Source organism: Halichondria panicea, chromosome 15, assembly GCF_963675165.1.
Source record: "Halichondria panicea chromosome 15, odHalPani1.1, whole genome shotgun sequence".
Classification (NCBI taxonomy): Eukaryota; Metazoa; Porifera; class Demospongiae; order Suberitida; family Halichondriidae; genus Halichondria; species Halichondria panicea.
In genome coordinates, this window is record NC_087391.1 from 5860943 (window position 1) to 5879187 (window position 18245).

Sequence of the window (18245 nt, forward strand, 5' to 3'; positions counted from 1 at the left end):
AAATCTTTCCTCTTATATACTAAACTAGCAGATAGAGATCACAATAATAATTATTGAAATTGCAAATTAATGGAGATTGCAAATAATAAAAGCAGACACATGATACACTAGCTATAATTATATAATAGGTTGGTTCAGTTTGCCTTGAGGTCGACATTGCTCCAATCCTCGTTACCCCAATCCTCCCAACCATCAGTCTTGCCTCCACTTTCTCTAGTCTCGCCTCCACTCTCTTTATTAGCAGCAGTGTCTTCAGTCCAACCAGAGCCCCAATCTTGTGTGGACCAATCATCATCCATGAGGTTATGTCCTGTGCTCACTACAGTAGTACCACCTGTGCTACCATAACCCCGGGTCTGGGAGGGAGGAGATGCATCAAATGATATCAGCGATGGTTCCTCTTCTGCTGGGGTCTTGTGTTTCTTTGATTTCTTCTTTCGGCTCTTTTTCGGCTTCTCATAAACTGCAGCATCGTCTATTGCATCACCATTGTCATGGTGATCGTGGATGTTTGGACCGTCGCCTAGGAGATCGTCAATATCGCGAGGATACTCGTCCTTATCATCTTCTTGTTGTTGTTGCTTGGTGTGTTGACTGATCTCTGTATCACTGTCATCAGAAGGTTCTCTCTCCATCTTGAAGGAATGCTTCACCTGGACATGTATGGAGGGGGGGATTGTATCACACAGACTATGTAGCCACAAGCCCTTGCTGATATCACACAGGTTATGTATAATGATCACCTTAGCAGCTAGTCCTGATGCAGAGGTCTTCATATCATCCCAGAGGTGACCTTCCTTGACCTTTTGTTTAGTTGGTTCCACCACCTTCTCATTCATGTATCGACCAAACGTGTGTGCCTGCAATAATGTGTGTAGCTAGTCTCTGCTCCACACTCACACACTACATACTGTTGTGCAGCTAGTCTCTCCTCCACACTCACACACTATGTACGTACCTTCTCAGATGTGGGTTGTAAGACATTCTTCTGAATGGAGGTGCCAGCTTGAGATGCCCAGCTACTTGCATTGGACGTGAATGAGCTCCAGCCCTGTAGTATAGAGGTAGAGGCAACAAAGGTGGAGTGGAGGACCTACCGTGCTGATGGAACCCCAAGTGTTTGAGAGGAACTCCGATTCTTCTTTCTTTGGTGCCTCCACAGTGTTCCCAAATCCACCGTAGCGTCCTCCCTGACTAGGTGGGAGGTCCCTGGAGGCAGGAAACAATGACAAGAGGTTATTTAATGGGTGGGGGTCTTACTCTGGCTTCTCAGCATTTTGTTGCTGTCTCCTCCGAAAGAACTCTTCCTTTTGACTGGAGATCTCCTCTCTGCATGTGGACATGCTAGCTATCATACACAGGCCATACACTAGGTATAGGGGGCTTACAGTGTGTAGGCCTGACTTCCCCCAGCATAAGCACCACCACTGCTATTACTGCTATTACTGTGAGAGGTGGTGGGCTGCTTGACTTGTGCTGTGTCTATAGACCAGGACCTTCCCTCAGACAAGGCCAGGATCTGTGTGAGGGGGGAGGGGCTTGGTCAATGGCCCCCACACCTGTGTATACGTACTCACCTTGTCTCTATACAGAGCTGCTCCTCGCGTGCTGTACTTGTGGGACAGAGACATGTCTGCTGTAATGTCAGACTGAGAAGAGAGGAACTCTTGTGCACGACTATTACCTCCAACCTGTGTACATAATGAACACAGGAAGCAGCATCCCATAATGACCACACACACACACCACAAGCAGTTCACTACCTGCATCTTCTGTACTTCTGAGTCCTTCCACTTGTCCATAGTGACAGAGCGCACAAAGCTATGTGGGGGGTGGTCAACGTGTGTGTGTGTGGGGGGGTAGCTCACCTGATGTGAACTCCTAGACCTCTGTGTTTCCCAGAGCACTCGAGACAGATGAACACTCCATAGCTCACAGACACCCACTGAGGGTTGCGGGCACCACACTCAAAACAAGACTGTACAAGAGAGTAGATCTGTTTTTAAGCACACAAGTTGACAATCCAACCAGCTCACATTATTGTTGTATTGTCTCCTAAGCTCTTGTAGTGCTTTTCTTGTTTCTGGACTCGCCATTATCACCACGGGACTAACAAAACCCTTCGCCGGGCCTTGCACTAGCACTACTTACGTTTTGTTGTTGACAAAGAGATTAATGTTGGCGATCTTTACCAACTGAATTAAGATCCCAGCCTCTCACGGCCTGGAATCGAGGCTAGGTACTTGTCATCCTGTATCATCACCTGCAAAAGGGGGGAGGGGCTGCCATTGTTTCCTAGCCTACTAGCTAGTGGTGTGCAAGTGGTGTGGAAGACTTGTGTTAGCTGTGAGAGGGTTAAGATGGATAATGCAGATCTTGGAAAGCTCAAGTTAGCTCCTGGCAAGCTGGCTCCAAAGTTCAAGGCAGGAGTCACAGAATACAGTGTGATAGTGGCCAGCACTATAGCTGAGGTGAAGCTCTCCCCACTGACTAGTGACTCAGGAGCTTCCTATGTCATCAAAGTGAGTGGGCTGTTTCCATATATAATAGCTAGCTAATAGCTCTGACCACTAGCTTTGCCACTACAGCTAGATAGCTAGATATTGACTTCATGCCAGCTGTCTCCCCTTCACCATTATAGGGAGCAGTGGAGAAGATTGTCCAGCTCACAGAGGGGCAGACACACACTGTAGAGATCCTTGTAACTGCTGAGGATGGTAAGGCCACCAAGACCTATACTCTGCTCATACGAAGACTGAGTGCTGATGATGCTAGCTTATCTCAACTGGAGCTATCAGCTGGAGCCCTCAAACCAGCCTTCAGCCCATTGTTGACTGACTATGAGTGCTACCTTCCCTCCAGCATTGATAGCATCTCTATACGTGCCAAGACTGAGGATGAAGCTATGAGACTGTCCATGAGTGATGGGTCTCCTCTACGCACCACACTACCTCTCAATGCAGGCAGGACCCTACTGCAACTATCAGTGGCCTCTGTTAGTGGCAACACTTCCACTCTCTACTCTGTCAAAGTAGTTAAGAATAGACTGCCCGTTACGCTGCAACTCAAAAGCAGCTCTGACAAGTATGAATGTGCTGTGTGCTGTGCGGTGGTGGCATGTCCCTCACGAATCAAAGATGGCCCATACGTCTATTGTCACACTTGTCTGGAGGAACTCACTCGCACTAATAAGATGGATCCATTCACTGGGAAGAAGTTGGGAGAGGAGCAATGGTTCATTGAGGACATCCAACTTGACAATGCACTCACAAAGGAGATGGGTGTGTGTCCACTATCCTCTGGCAAAGTGGAGGCTAGTCTGGGGACTATTGGAGCAAGGCTCTTGTCCGAGAGAATGAAGGGAGCACAGACTGAAGAGGTGTGTATTGTGTGTGCATTCATGTGTATGCTATCTCTCTCTGTATACAGGCTACCACTGGGTGTCCTGACTGCAGTAAGAAGGTACCCACTGAGACCATGGCGGTACACAAGGAGAAGCTATGCTCTGCCAAGCACACACACAAAATCCCCAAACAAGAGGTGGCTCAGTCTATAACTGTTTGACCTAGCTGGATACGTACATTCTCTGACAGATAAAGATGAAGCCATGGGAGAAGAGTTTAGTGGACGATTCCCTTGGGGCTGATGTCAAGTCACTGCTGAGGAAAGCAGAGGAACTGGAGTTACAATACCTTCAGTCACTACCCAAGCCAGGTACTCCAATACACACACTCAGTATACTCATATAGTGTGAGTGTGTTGACAGGGCGTACCCAGCATTGGCCTGAGGGTAGTGGTCCACTGGACTATCTCCTGGGGGCTGCCAGATGTTATGCCAGTGCCCTCAAGAGCTCACCAAGGGAGACCAAGGCTCATCTAGGACTAGGCCTAGTAATGGAGGAGCTCTTCCTAGCACAGGATCTCTATGGACTTAAGAGAGACGTTAGTTGTGTTACGTATTGAAACACTAATTAATATTCCTTGTACATAATAGTATACATTGTGTATGTACTATAATTATTGTGTGTATTTGCTGCAGGAGTCTGGTTTGCCTGATGAGGGAGAGGCTGAGCGTTCATCAAAGGAGGAAGAGTTCCTAGCTATCTGTGGTCTCCACGGAGTGTCCCTCTCCTCTCCCCTCCCCCTGCAACTCAAGGCACTAGAGGCAGAGTATCATTCACTCAAGGAAGCTGGCCAGACACACAAGGCAGAGCATGTACAGTCACTGCACGCATGGAAGTCCAAGAAAATACTGGAGGAGAGTGTACGTTTTGAGTGTGGAGTGTTTATTTTAGCGTATAGTACAGTACTGTATACATTATCCTGTCCTCCCTACACTAGGCTGGTTCCTACTCTGTGGACAGTGAGAGTCCACTATACAGAGCCAAGGTCAAGCTACAAGATGCTGTCAGTAGTGATACCTCCAACCCTCTCTCCTGCTATCATCTGGGTCGCCTGTGTCTGCTACTAGGGGAGAGTGAAGTGGCTATTACTCTCCTCATGTCTGCCTTGTCCCTCAAGCCCACTCACTCGGAGAGCCGCTATTGCTTGGGTCTAGCCCTCAGTACTAGCAACCACTCTAAGCAACTACTACTACATGGACTATCAGAGTACCTGCGTCAAGGTCAAGAGGTCAACGAGAGCCAACCCAATCCATCCAGACTGACTCTCAAGGAACTGAATGCAAAGACACTCTATCGTGCAAGCAACCCCCTCATAGTATGTCACTATAATTATACATGATAACTGACTGGCCTGTATGCATGTACACACGCTCTCATGGTACTGACTGGCCTGTATGCATGTACACACACTCTCATGGTACTGACTGGCCTGTATGCATGTACACACGCTCTCATGGTACTGACTGGCCTGTATGCATGTACACACGCTCTCATGGTACTGACTGGCCTGTATGCATGTACACACGCTCTCATGGTACTGACTGGCCTGTATGCATGTACACACACTCTCATGGTACTGACTGGCCTGTATGCATGTACACACACTCTCATGATAACTGACTGGCCTGTATGCATGTACACACACTCTCATGGTACTGACTGGCCTGTATGCATGTACACACACTCTCATGATAACTGACTGGCCTGTATGCATGTACACACACTCTCATGGTACTGACTGGCCTGTATGCATGTACACACGCTCTCATGGTACTGACTGGCCTGTATGCATGTACACACACTCTCATGGTACTGACTGGCCTGTATGCATGTACACACGCTCTCATGATAACTGACTGGCCTGTATGCATGTACACACGCTCTCATGGTACTGACTGGCCTGTATGCATGTACACACGCTCTCATGGTACTGACTGGCCTGTATGCATGTACACACACTCTCATGGTACTGACTGGCCTGTATGCATGTACACACGCTCTCATGGTACTGACTGGCCTGTATGCATGTACACACGCTCTCATGGTACTGACTGGCCTGTATGCATGTACACACGCTCTCATGATAACTGACTGGCCTGTATGCATGTACACACGCTCTCATGGTACTGACTGGCCTGTATGCATGTACACACACTTTCTGTAGATGGAAGGATTCCTGAGTCTTGCTAGGTTAGGTGGTGGTGGTCATCTAAGCACCACCCACTGTCTGCTAGCTGTGACTCCTTGTGTAGCATTAGCCTCCCTGCAATGTAGAGGCTCTACCTTTGAGAAGCTCCTCTGGGCTAGTCTACAAGCACGCTCTGATCTACTCACTCGTCTACACAGTGAGGGGGCGGAGAGTGTACTACGTCATTGCCAGCAGCTCTCTGGACTGGTATCCTCAACTAGTAGTCTCTCCAACACACCACAAGTCAGGGACTTACAGATGAAGGTGACTCACGTGTGGGCACTATCTATAGCTAGAAATTTCTGCGCCCCAAAAATTCTGCAAAAAGACTTTCTGCGGATAACATTTCTGCGAATTAAACTTTCAACTGTTAAAGTAGGCATGGTTAATAAGCATTTGAGGATAATATTTCTGCGTTCACTCATTCGTTTGCAGAATTTTTGGGCCGCAGAAATGTCTAGCTATACAGTACATGCAATTGTCTTCCAAGATTGGCTAACTTTGCTTGTACCCCCTCCCCACACACACACACATGTTCACGCCCACACACGCCCACGCACATGGTTCAGGTGTTTGAGTTAGGAGTGGTGCTACAGCCAAGTAGTAGTGAAGCTCTCTGTTACCTTGGCAACGGACAACTAACGCAATACGATACTACGAATGATGCTATTTGGTTGGACGAAGCGGAGATCAGTTTCCGAGCCAGTATAGCAATGGAGGGAAAGACCATATCCCCCACCCACGTTCCTGATGACCTGAAGAGTTCACAATGGTGGAAGAAGATGCAGAAGACCACACCCACTACACAGAAGACCACACCCATTGCACAGAAGACCACATCCGCTCAAATTAAACCACCTACGAAGCAAGCAGCAGCTGTTCAGAGGAAACCTGTTACCAAGGCAACATCAGCCAAGACCACTGTACGAGGAGCTCCTGTTGCTAGGAAACCAGTAACTGGATCGAAGACAACTCAAGCAAAGGCCGTCAGCAAGACAACCCCCAATAAACCATTACCAGCATCAGTGGGCGGCACACGAGCCACCCCCTCACCAGCCACCCCCACACCATCCACCCCCTCACCAGCCACCCCCACACCATCCACCCCCTCACCAGCCACTGTAGGAACCCCTCCTCAGAGTGGAGTGGTGAACAAGCGATCTCATGTCCCCAGACTGGGTTTAGCACGAACACTATCCAAGTCCTCCCATGAAGACAAGCGCAAGGAGGCACAGAGTTTGTATAGAGAGGTGATGACAATGGCCCCTCATACACACGATGCTTATATAGAGCTGGGTGAGATGTTGGTCAAGACAAGACCTCTGGATGCAGTACATGTGTACAGTCAGTATCCATTCTCACAACCTCCAACATTCGATGATGCGTATCTACATGGTGAAGTATCACGACTGCTAATGTCAGCTGAGGCTTATGATGATCCACGCCTTGTCTCTAGCATGGTGGCCATGGGACAAGCTCTGGGGATCGGGGTGTTGGAGAAGCAAGTAGCAGTACTAGAGAATAAGTTCAAGTCAGCTCTCCTCAAGAAGATATACGCTGGTGTCCACAGGAAGCCATTGAATGACCCTGATCTACAAGCATTCTTTAAGTTCAAGTGCTGGCTATAAACATGTACACTAGCTGTGCTGTACAAGTAAGTACTGACTGTTTAGTCTTTAGGTAACGTACATGTACACTAGCTGTGCTGTACAAGTAAGTACTGACTGTTTAGTCTTTAGGTAACGTACATGTACACTAGCTGTGCTGTACAAGTAAGTACTGACTGTTTAGTCTTTAGGTAATGTACATGTACACTAGCTGTGTTTATAGGTAGTAGCAATTTTGTAGTTTCTTAGTATATAGTACGTATGTTCACATGACTAATTATTTGTGCAAAATATTCTTCCAATAAAGTTTATATAATTATACGATAATATGAAAGTTGATGTGTACTATAAATCAAGGATCTATATAAATAAACAAGAGGGTAGAGTTATATAGAATGGAATAAAGTTCTCAGCAGAATTGTTTAATAGGTGCTATGTAGCAAAGTCCAGGTCATGCTGTGTCAGCAATTCCTCTACCTCCCTCTGAGAGCTCACATCCTGCACAGGATAGTGACAATCAATGTACGATGTACAGTAGTGTTATAGAGTGGGGACGGTGTAGTTAGAGCTTGAGGGGTCAGTACAATAGCAATACTTACGTCTGGAGTGGTGGTGGGTAGTTGGTAGGCCTTGTGCAGCCACTCTATTGCACTGGGCACATCACTCAGCTTGAGGTGACACTGCATGGGAGACCACATAATATGGTTGTACCTTGACCTGTGATTGTGCACATTCTACATACAGGTAATTAGACGTTATGTCCATCACCGTTAGCTACAAACGGCCTGATTCTGAAAAAGCACACACTTATAATTATAAATACAGAAAATTGACTATTTGGGGCCCCAGTGCTCACCTTGGCAATCATGAGTATGTTTCCCTTCCAAGCTCCTGGGTTTAGCTCTTCTGCTCTCATGAAGGATTGTAGTGTTTCGTCGTACGTTGCCTCCGGGGGTGTGGCAAACAGAGCAGCGGCAGCTTTCCTCTCTAACCAGGACAAACCTGCCACCTCATAACACCACCGCCCACTCAGATAATGAAGTGTGGGGTTGATTGGGTTCAGACTAATAGCCCTGTCTATGTGTTCCTGCACATTGGGAGAGTGTACTGAATGACCTCTAGTGTACTGAATGACCTCTATTGTACAGACATGTTACCTTGTATTCAAAGCCTTGCTCTATCTTTTGTTGTGTTCCCTGAAACTTTGACATAGAACCGACTGCAGTAGCGTACCACTGATGAGCCTGCCAACAACCATCGTCTAGAGACAGTGCCTCCCTGGCATACTCAGCAGCTACACAGGCCATCACACATCATGACAGAGTTGACCTCCTGACCTAACCTCACCTCCAAGTAGCAACTCCTTCTCTGTCTCTGCATCATCCTGACTGTGCATGGATTGGTGAGTCAGGACTCTGGCCAGTCGCCATAGTAACCCAACATTGTGTGGGTCCCCCTCTAGTCGTTCCTTTATCTCCTTCACTAGCGCCAGACACACCTCCTCACTCTCCTGAGTGCCACGCCCCCTTTCATCCAGGCCGGCCTCAGAGGTATTAGGCCTAAGGGACACACAATATTATTAGCCACCATTATTAGAATTACTCACGTTGTTTCAAAGAACTCGTCATCACTGTCTATACTCTCACTCTGAGCAGACACAAAGTCAGAGGTCTCCACACTCCTCACACTCCTCCGCCCACGCTCCACACTCTTCACAGCCTCCACAACCTCACGAAGTCTTGCCACCTCGCTGGAGAGAGCTGCTATGGTCCTGGATAGTTGAGGGTCAGTGCTCTTGTGTCTGGTGAGCAGGCATGCTAGGAGGTACCCCGCACCCAGGCCAGCCAACAATGCCACTGCTGTCCAGGGCGGACTAACACTCGACATTCTTTAGCACCTCCTGCATCAATACAAGAGCTGATAGCAAGCACTACAACTACAGTAGCCAGTACCTGTTGTACTTCTCTAGGGAACTCGGCTATATTGCTCTGGACACAGTCTGTACAGAACCGTCGTGTATAGAATATACTGCAAGCTGCACACACAGTCTTGTTACAGAGGCTACAGTGAGAGCCCAGGACCAGTGGCTGAGGTGAGGGAGTGAAGGGATCACGGGCCAAGTAACTGGGTTCTAGAAGCCTGGAGGGGGTTCAATGGAGGAGCTAGAGTGAATTACAGTAGGCTAATACGATCACTTATAGAGGCTTATTAAGATGCGCAAACACTTTCAACTCACACGAATGCCTTTGAGAAAGGGTGGCTGGTGCCGAATGAGTGATAGGGGGTGGACAGGCCGCACTTTTCGCATATAAAAACTCCTTTCTTTTGCAACGAACGCTTCTTCTTGCTTGCCATCGACAGTGAGGTGTCTGGTAAAAGGTCGACACATACTCTTGCTACTATTGACGCCGTCACCTTTACCAGATATCTTCAATGAAGGTACCTGGTAAAGAGTCGACACATACTCTTGTAACGGCAGCAGCAGCTAGCTAGAGCTATTGTACTTGTTCAAGGCACAGCTATGCCACTCAGGAAGAGGAGCAACAGGAGCAGTCTCTCTCAGGCAGGGGCTCCAGCAGGTGAGGGACTAGGCATTGCTCTGTACTGAAGGGTGGTGAGGTATACATATCAGTATATCAGGGCGTTATCATAACGTTCCATCTGTAGGGGCGTACCTAGCTACAGTATTAAGTATAGAGTAATTACGTACCATAATGTGTACACAGGCAAGAGGGTTCTGCTGTCGTGGAATAGATCATCATTTGGTCGTATGATGGAGGCCATTGGAGTGGGGCTGGGAGGAGACCAACACACCACCCTGCGTTAGTCATTGTGCGTCTTCATTCATTGCTCTAGTTCACACACTGCAGCCATTGAACCATCCATGCTCCAGAAGAAGCTTTCAGCATCCTTCAGTTTTGACAAAGTATGTCTCATAGTGTGTGTGTGTATGGTGTGTATGACTGGTGTGTGTGCGTATGGTGTGTATGACTGGTGTGTGTGCGTATGGTGTGTATGACTGGTGTGTGTGTGTATGGTGTGTATGACTGGTGTGTGTGCGTATGGTGTGTATGACTGGTGTGTGTGGGTATGGTGTGTATGACTGGTGTGTGTGCGTAATGGTGTGTATGACTGGTGTGTGTGCGTATGGTGTGTATGACTGGTGTGTGTGCGTATGGTGTGTATGACTGGTGTGTGTGTGTATGGTGTGTATGACTGGTGTGTGTGCGTATGGTGTGTATGACTGGTGTGTGTGTGTAGCCTGCAGTAACTGAGTTCTGTGAAGGTCTGGCTGATTACTGTGCTAATATACAACGCTTCAGAATGGCACTGTCTCCTGCCAAAGCTGCTGGTGGTGCTCACATAACGTGAGTGCATGTGTGTAACTCCTCCTCCACACTATCCCCTCCCCCTCCCCCGCCAGTGTGAGGGTGTGTGGTCTTGAGAGCCTCATACGCATTCTCCTGGGAGTGGACTGTCTGCAACCCTCCATTGTAATACTCCTTCTTGACAAACTATCTGCCAGCACAATGGTTGGTCAGAGGTACGCTGGTTTATGCTGTTGGCTTGTTATTGTGTGTACCTGCTCACAGCTCCAAGGATGAGCAAGAGTTGTCTACACTGATACTGCATCAGCTACAGATGTTGGACCACCTTGTACAGGGAAAGGTGGGGAGTGTGCCGACGCTACACAACTGTACATGTATAGGTCTATGTGTGTAATAAACTGTTAATGTTTGCAGGAGTTTTGCTCTAAACTAATGGAGGTGGTGGGTGCAGTTTCCCCTGAAGTGCAAAGAGAGATTGTTACTGCTCTGCCACACATTGTAGATGATCCACAACATGGTGAAGCAGCCATACTACTCAAGTACGATTGATATAAAATAGAAATAAACGCAAAAAGTAACACCCAATGTGGGGCTCGAACCCACGACCCTCAGATTAAGAGTCTGATGCTCTACCGACTGAGCTAATTGGGCTGGTTGAATGGACTATGTAATATTTTTCTTCTTATATTCATGTTTCAGGTCCATGCTCAGTGACTCTCCATTACTTACTGCTCCAATAATGGATGCTTTATCCAACCTAATCATTGATGGACACATTGCAGCAGAGGTACAAAAGTTATAGTTGATTTCTACAGCTACTCTTTGTCACAGATTCTGGATATAGCAATGGAACAATTGCAAACTGCCACTTTGACTGACCTCCCAGCCATTATACAGTTCATCATGCAGCATGTCACAACTAAGAATGCTCAAGAGGTGAGTCTAAGCATGTCAACACTCTCTGCTACTCATTATTATACAGCTCATTGGAGAGTTCCGGTCTAAACTGTGTCTGGACTTCAGTCCCCTTCATGCTAATGTGATGACCTCTACGCCCCTTCATGCTCCTAGGGGGACCAGGAAGTAAGCCCCTTCACTCATCACACTCCACCCCCACCACTCCTCACACTCCTCACAGAGTATCTGCTGAACTATCTGCTCACTTTGTAGTGTTTGACAGCATTGCTGCCATCACTAGACTACTCAAGCCTGTCGCTGATGGTTGGCTAAAGGTACTATACACCATACACTGTGTGTGTGTGTACTGGCATATTGTCTACAGGCTATAGAGGCTGTTAGTGAACCTAGCGATCATCGGGTCATCGACATTCTTGTTCTTTTCTTCCTCCACTCCATCCGAGGACGGAGGAAGAGTGTAGAGACACTACTGACCAATAAGATAAGAGCTGGGGCTTTCAGTGATGACCTCATCAGTGAAACACTAGGATCCCATGCTAAGGTACGCTCCACACCCACACCACCCACACATACCACACCCACACCACCCACACATACCACCCACACATACCACACCCCACACACACTCCTCACATACTCCTCACAGGCACTGACGGAATATTTCTCGTCCATCTTGGTGCTGTGTGATAATCTAATATGCTCTGCGTCACCAACTGTTTCCTCGTTTGCTGCCTCTCTCTACAAGCACCTCTTTGCAGCGCTAGACATACCCTACCAACAGGTGACGTATAGTCATGTGACTCATACAATCAGTCATGTGACGCATACAATCAGTCATGTGACGCATACAGTCTAATCATGTGATCATACAGGCGGTGGTGGGAGCGCTCATAATGCACATCAACAATGGTTTGAGTGGCGAGGTGGACAGAGCGCTGAGTCTTCTCCTGGATCTAGTCCACACACACTTCACTGCCATGCAGCGATTTGCAGTACTCGTTAAGGTACAGCAGGGAGTGTGTGTATTGTGTGCCCACCCACTCACATGCAGTAAGTGTGTATATTGTGTGTATTGTGTGTGCCCACCCACTCACATGCAGGGAGTGTGTGTATTGTGTGTATTGTGTGTGCCCACCCACTCACATGCAGTGAGTGTGTGTATTGTGTGTATTGTGTGTGCCCACCCACTCACATGCAGTGAGTGTGTGTATTGTGTGTATTGTGTGTACCCGCCCACTCACATGCAGGGAGTGTTGGATCGACTGGAGTACTTGACTACAGCTCAGATACGCAAGTTGTACCAAGTGCTGGCAGTGTTGGGGTTTTCTGACCCAGAAAGGGGATCAGCCATTCAAGATGAGCTGAGGATACTCATTCGCAAACAGTTGCTACACACTGAGCAAAGGTAAAGTGTGTGCCTGTGTGTGTTGTGTGTATAGTGTGACCCTCCGCCCACACACACACAGCTACCGTCATATGGGCATCATAGGAGCAGTGACAAGCGTGAAGCAGCTCACAAATGAAGGGGACCCACTGTCCTCATCCTTATCCCTCACTGCCTCCAGGAAACAAATGGTTAGTCTCCCCCTCCCCCCACCCCCCACACACACACCCCACCCCCACACACACCCCCACACACACACTCTGAGCTAACTCTCTTTCTCTAGGCTGACTCACTGTTGGACCAGGTGATGGAGCTCTGCTCTGTTAGTGTAGATTCTATGATATTGTTTTGTGAGGAGATGGCAGCAGTGGCCCCAGCTCTGGAGGAACACACACTCAGAGCACTGTCAGAACAGGTACACACCACATGTCAGTCAACCACCATTATACTGTGTGCATGTGCAGGTCACCTCTAGCTTCCAGGATGATTATCTGGTAGATGCAGCAGATCCTCTGCCTACTGGAGCATCACTCGTACACGCACTGGATACCGTGGATGAAGGTTGTATTGCTCTCAACATCTTCCCCCTGGTGGGGGGCGAGGGGGCTGAGGGGGTGAGGAGTCTAGCCGCACGCTTTCATTTATTGAAAGTGTGTGAGGCGGCGGTTAATGGAAGCCTTGAGGGAATAGATGCTCTACTAGGTGAGTGCCCCATCAGTGGAACTCAAGCTCTAGCCACAGCAACAAATTCCTTATGAGTTTTTTACTCTAAACTTGTGCGCTTACTTGCCACCAGCTGAATGTCATATGGATTTAACGACTTCTTGTTCACACCCCTCCCTCAACCTCAGGGTGTCCGGTTGTACTGCCTCCTGAAGACCAGTTAACTACAGCGGGATTAGAGGGACTGTCACTGGACAAGTGTCAGGAGATCTGCCTCTCTCTCTTCCACACCATCAACTGGTATAGAGAGCTAGTAAGTCCTCCTCCTCCACACGGCACTGTCCCACCCACTCATTCACAGGTGTGTGGGTTCTCTAGCGAGACAGACCCTGACATGCGAGGGAAGGTATTGCTCAGACTCACAGGGATCACAGAGCTCACTGAGGCCTTGGACAGAGCTATGGCTGCCACACCAGGTTGGGTACCGCCTCTTGTCAACTCATGGACACCAACCACTAAACCCAAGAAGAAGACGTGAGCTAGCTACTGCTATTATGTGTAGCTCCCATTACATTTGTACAGGAATGAAGTGAGCCTTGCATCACTGACTGCTGCCACTGTCAATGTTGACAAGGTGAGAGCTATAGCCCCCCCACACACGTACCCCCTCGTGTATAACCCCCCACACACACGTACCCCCTCGTGTATAGCCCCCCTCACACACTCGTACCCCCTCGTGTATAGCCCCCCCCACACTCGTACCCCCTCGTGTATAGCCCCCCACACACACGTACCCCCTCGTGTATAGCCCCCCACACACACGTACCCCCTCGTGTATAGCCCCCCACACATGTACCTCCTCATGTATAGGAGGTGACAATAGCTGCTACTGACAAGAGTGGTGGTGTAGGGAGGATCAAGGGCTTCTTCAGGGAGCTGGATCTTGGTGTATTCAAGAGCCTGGGGTTCGGAGTCCTCTCTCGCACTTTCCTGGATTCTGAGTTCCACACTAGGAGCAAAGATGAGCTCAAGATCAGACCACCTCAACTAGTCTTCTTGCTAGAGGACCTCCAGTCCAAGATCAGCACTGCCTTCACTGTGTTTGGCAGCAAGGTGTGTACAAGTACTAGCCCCTTCATTATCATGTACTCCTGGTTGTATATAGGGCAAGAGTGGTCACTTCACTGGTGGTGAACTCTCCAAGATGATGGAAACCATTCTGCCTAGTTTGTGTGATCATCTTGACAGCACTTGTGCATTCTTCCAGGTGTGTGTGTGTGTGTGTGTGTGTGTGTGTGGTGTGTGTGTGTGTGTGTGTGTGGTGTGTGAGGTGTGTGTACGTGCATCATGGTATCATTAATAGACTCAGCTGGATGATAATGACGGTATAGTGGACATGTGTTGTTCCCATGGCGACTACCCTCATCATTGTCTCTGCCTCCATCTCCTGCTCAAGAGTCTCGCTACCTTCTTATCTTGGTGAGACCACACCCACACCACACCCACACGACCACACCCCTTCCAGGCCACTTCTATTGGATAGAGACTACAGTAACCTACTCTCCTCCTGTATGGAGACTCTGGCTGCTAGGAGACAGGCCACACCCACTGGCCCTACCCTACCTCAACAAGCCACGTATGCTTGTATTGGTTCATGTCACTGATAACGACCTCTGCACTCATGCAGAGATGCTTGCAAGTATCTGGAGGGCTGTGTCAGTGTACTGCCCACCCTCACTTGTGCTCACTCTCTAGGAAAGCTGTTGGTCGCTCTCACTAAAGTGTGTAAGGCCAGTCACCTTCACACAACCATAGGTAAGTAAATGATAGCTCTCTACCTCTCCTCACTTGTGTGTGTGTAGGGGAGGTGTGTGGGCGGCTGTTGAGGAGGGTGTGGCTTGTGAGTGAGGCCACACCCCTTAGGAAGGATGCTCTCGAATATCTACTTAAGTATCACCTTGAGTGGGCGAGGGAGCCCCTAGTCGTTATAGAGCTAATTAGTGGAGAGGCTGTCCTTGAGTTGATAGGGGACAATGCTGTAGAGGAGGCCACCAAATACCCCACTCTCACAAAGTATGTGTGCGTGTGTGTGTGTGTGTGTGTGTGTGTGTGTGCGTGTGCGTGCGTGCGTGCGTGTGTGTGTGTGTGTGTGTGCGTGCGTGCGTGCGTGCGTGTGTGTGTGTGTGTGTGTGCGTGCGTGTGTGCGTGTGTGTGTGTGTGTGTGTGTGTGTGTGTGCGTGCGTGTGTGTGTGTGTGTGTGCGTGTGCGTGCGTGCGTGCATGCGTTATTACTCCCTCTACCGTACAGGGCTAGCTATTCCTGGTACTATCGTGTCATGATGTCCAGTCTAGTCCACCAGATCAAGAGCTTACCTCCTCCTCCTAAGAAAGGTCACCCTCCCTCACAAGAGGAGCTAGAGGAGAGACTACATGTGCTTGAGGTAGCTGCTAGAGTGCTCTTCATTCTAGTCAGCCAAGTCAAGTCCTTCTATAAGAGTGCAGTCCTCTCATCATGTCTCAAGGTGTGCCTATAATCTGGGGCATGCAGGCAATAGCTAGCTAGCTAAGGTTCCTATGTTATGGTGTCCATGCTCTCCTGCCCTGTCCTTCTATAGAATGGCCGTCAGTTTGTGGATGCCTTCCTCAGGTCCGGTATGCTAGTGCTGGATGGACTCTTCAAGACCAGAAAGGTACCGTCCTGACACGCTACTCCCAGTGTGTACCCAGTGTCTCTCTCTAGGATGATGTGATAGCATTGCTCAAGAATCTACAGCAAAGCACTAGAGTACTACAGAGTTATTGTGGACACAGTAAGGTGGCCAAGGACACTAACCTCATCAACAATGTGCCTCAACTCAAGAAAACTCTCGAGCAGTTCTTGTTCAAAGTCAAGGTGAGTGAGTAGACAACTAGTTACGTGTACATTTACTGTGTGTTTGTGGGCGTGTGTGTGGGCGTGTGTAGGAGCTCCTGAGCAGTCATGGCTGTGCAGAGGCCTTCTGGATGGGTAACCTCAAGAATAGAGACATAAAGGTTTGCACACAGTGTACTTGTGTATACTAGCCTCCCCCCCACTCTTGCCCCCCCCCCCCATGTGTATACTAGCCTCCCCTACTCTTGCCCCCCCCCCCCCCTATGTGTATACTAGCCTCCCCCCTACTCTTGCCCTCCCCATGTGTATACTAGCCTCCCCCACTCTTGCCCCCCCCCATGTGTATACTAGCCTCCCCTACTCTTGCCCCCCCCCCCCTATGTGTATACTAGCCTCCCCCCTACTCTTGCCCTCCCCATGTGTATACTAGCCTCCCCCCCACTCTTCCCCCCCCCCCCCCATGTGTATACTAGCCCCCCTACTCTTGCCCTCCCCATTTGTGCAGGGTAGAGAGATTCTGTCCCAGCTACCCCAGGAAGAGGTGAGCTGTGTGTGTGTGTGTGTGTGTGTGTGTGTACTGCATACATGTGCTTGTAGAGTGATGATGAAGGTGAGAGTGTCACTAATAGTACGAGTACTGACAGGACTCTTGGAGGTATGTAACGAGTGAGGGATGGGCAATGTTCACCTCTGACCCCTGTGCAGATGACCCCACCAGTCAAGTGGAAGACTAATCAATAAATAACCCTACAGGACAATCATTTATCCCATGCCACTTGTTCACTTAATTGTTCATTATTAACATTGTTTTTTTGTATTATTATTATTAGTGTCAATAAACAACTGATCGTCATGACAACAATTGAAAGTGAATATGATTTATTGCGTTTATTAGAATCCCAAGTTCTTGAGCCACTTGATAACCTGGTCTCTATGGTTACCAATGAGCGTTACACTGCCTGTGATCTCATCAGCTCTACTCCTTAGACCATCCACTCCAAGATGCTGACGCAGCATTCTCTCCAACACCTACACAAGGGGTCATGGGGGTCATTAGCTAATTAAATGCACTCATTATTGAAAACGCAATCTCAAGCTATGGGCAATCAGCTATAAACGATTGTATAATTATATCAATCTTTCAACTTTAGTACCATTTGAACTCAGAAAATCATAAAAAAATTGACATTGGATCCACGGAATTCAAGTTATGGCAGCTGAAAGAGTACTCAAACCATTGATATAATTAAGCCCAAATAATGGGCAAATACTTTTATCCTTCAAATTTTGATGACACCATTTAAAAGGTCTCCTTCAGATAAACATTTTTGACATTGTACTAAAGTTATGGCAGCTGAAACCATGAGTTGGCCCACTTTTTTCTTTGGAGAATAAAATAATTATTTCTGAACGCAATCTTGTTCTCATTACTATACTATAAACCTACATGCACATACCATGACATCACCGTCGACCTTTGTGACCCTTGTGAGGACTTGACTCCGCCCACTCTTGTAGTCAGTGTACACGGGAAGATTCTTGTATTTGCTCCTGTGCACACAGAATGGTATTGAGGGTGTGCTACCCACTGGAGCTGGTCGACCAATGGGAGCGCTCCATTCACTCAGACCTCGCACACACAACAAGCACTGCAGAACAGAGGATAATGTCATGCAGTGTCTATAGTGTCTTACTTTGCTGGACAATCGAGCTCTCACAACGACACCGGCCATATCACCATGAGTACCACTTGCTCTCACCGTAAACGTTCTAATTATACAACCAGTAAAAAATAATTATTTTTCTCAAAAAAATGATTATGGGCGTTATAAAAGAGGGCGTCCTAACCGAGGCTGGTTCTATAATTGGTACATGTTCATA

General features: G+C 48.2%; 5 protein-coding genes and 1 non-coding gene across 6 annotated transcripts; 2 read left to right on the forward strand and 4 right to left on the reverse strand.

The window, feature by feature from the left end:
• Positions 1-47: 47 nt before the first annotated feature.
• LOC135348518 (ADP-ribosylation factor GTPase-activating protein 1-like) lies at positions 48-2188 on the reverse strand. The gene is made up of 10 exons (XM_064546759.1): positions 2037-2188; positions 1869-1978; positions 1764-1821; positions 1578-1691; positions 1389-1519; positions 1261-1329; positions 1098-1209; positions 959-1051; positions 744-860; positions 48-653 (listed from the first exon to the last, which is right to left on the reverse strand). The coding sequence occupies exons 1-10, from the start codon at positions 2094-2096 to the stop codon at positions 135-137; spliced, it is 1383 nt and encodes a 460-aa protein (XP_064402829.1). The 5' UTR covers positions 2097-2188; the 3' UTR covers positions 48-134.
• Positions 2189-2266: 78 nt separating this feature from the next.
• On the forward strand, positions 2267-7520 carry LOC135348511 (uncharacterized). The gene is made up of 9 exons (XM_064546751.1): positions 2267-2522; positions 2642-3379; positions 3430-3540; positions 3594-3714; positions 3767-3942; positions 4040-4264; positions 4342-4719; positions 5569-5856; positions 6162-7520. Exons 1-9 carry the CDS (start codon positions 2361-2363, stop codon positions 7218-7220), a joined length of 3258 nt encoding a protein of 1085 aa, XP_064402821.1. The 5' UTR covers positions 2267-2360; the 3' UTR covers positions 7221-7520.
• On the reverse strand, positions 7477-9293 carry LOC135348521 (regulator of microtubule dynamics protein 3-like). Its single transcript, XM_064546764.1, has 7 exons — positions 9152-9293; positions 8806-9099; positions 8547-8758; positions 8357-8493; positions 8056-8286; positions 7799-7879; positions 7477-7697 (listed from the first exon to the last, which is right to left on the reverse strand). Exons 2-7 carry the CDS (start codon positions 9084-9086, stop codon positions 7632-7634), a joined length of 1008 nt encoding a protein of 335 aa, XP_064402834.1. The 5' UTR covers positions 9087-9099; positions 9152-9293; the 3' UTR covers positions 7477-7631.
• Positions 9294-9618: 325 nt separating this feature from the next.
• Positions 9619-17242, forward strand: LOC135348510 (Fanconi anemia group D2 protein-like). The gene is made up of 34 exons (XM_064546749.1): positions 9619-9778; positions 9926-10021; positions 10070-10125; positions 10461-10567; positions 10624-10743; positions 10793-10868; positions 10943-11067; positions 11228-11315; positions 11360-11464; positions 11511-11611; positions 11667-11760; positions 11811-11987; positions 12093-12227; positions 12319-12450; positions 12694-12851; positions 12913-13021; positions 13114-13245; positions 13295-13532; positions 13682-13806; positions 13855-14027; positions 14076-14127; positions 14364-14606; positions 14659-14760; positions 14857-14972; positions 15019-15129; positions 15181-15308; positions 15356-15566; positions 15801-16014; positions 16108-16182; positions 16233-16385; positions 16457-16525; positions 16870-16905; positions 16962-17019; positions 17070-17242. Exons 1-34 carry the CDS (start codon positions 9721-9723, stop codon positions 17096-17098), a joined length of 4002 nt encoding a protein of 1333 aa, XP_064402819.1. The 5' UTR covers positions 9619-9720; the 3' UTR covers positions 17099-17242.
• Trnak-cuu (transfer RNA lysine (anticodon CUU)) lies at positions 11107-11179 on the reverse strand. Its single transcript has one exon. It is a non-coding gene; the product is annotated as a tRNA-Lys (tRNA).
• On the reverse strand, positions 17153-18177 carry LOC135348526 (uncharacterized). Its single transcript, XM_064546768.1, has 3 exons — positions 18059-18177; positions 17822-18013; positions 17153-17393 (listed from the first exon to the last, which is right to left on the reverse strand). Exons 1-3 carry the CDS (start codon positions 18095-18097, stop codon positions 17256-17258), a joined length of 369 nt encoding a protein of 122 aa, XP_064402838.1. The 5' UTR covers positions 18098-18177; the 3' UTR covers positions 17153-17255.
• Positions 18178-18245: the final 68 nt, after the last annotated feature.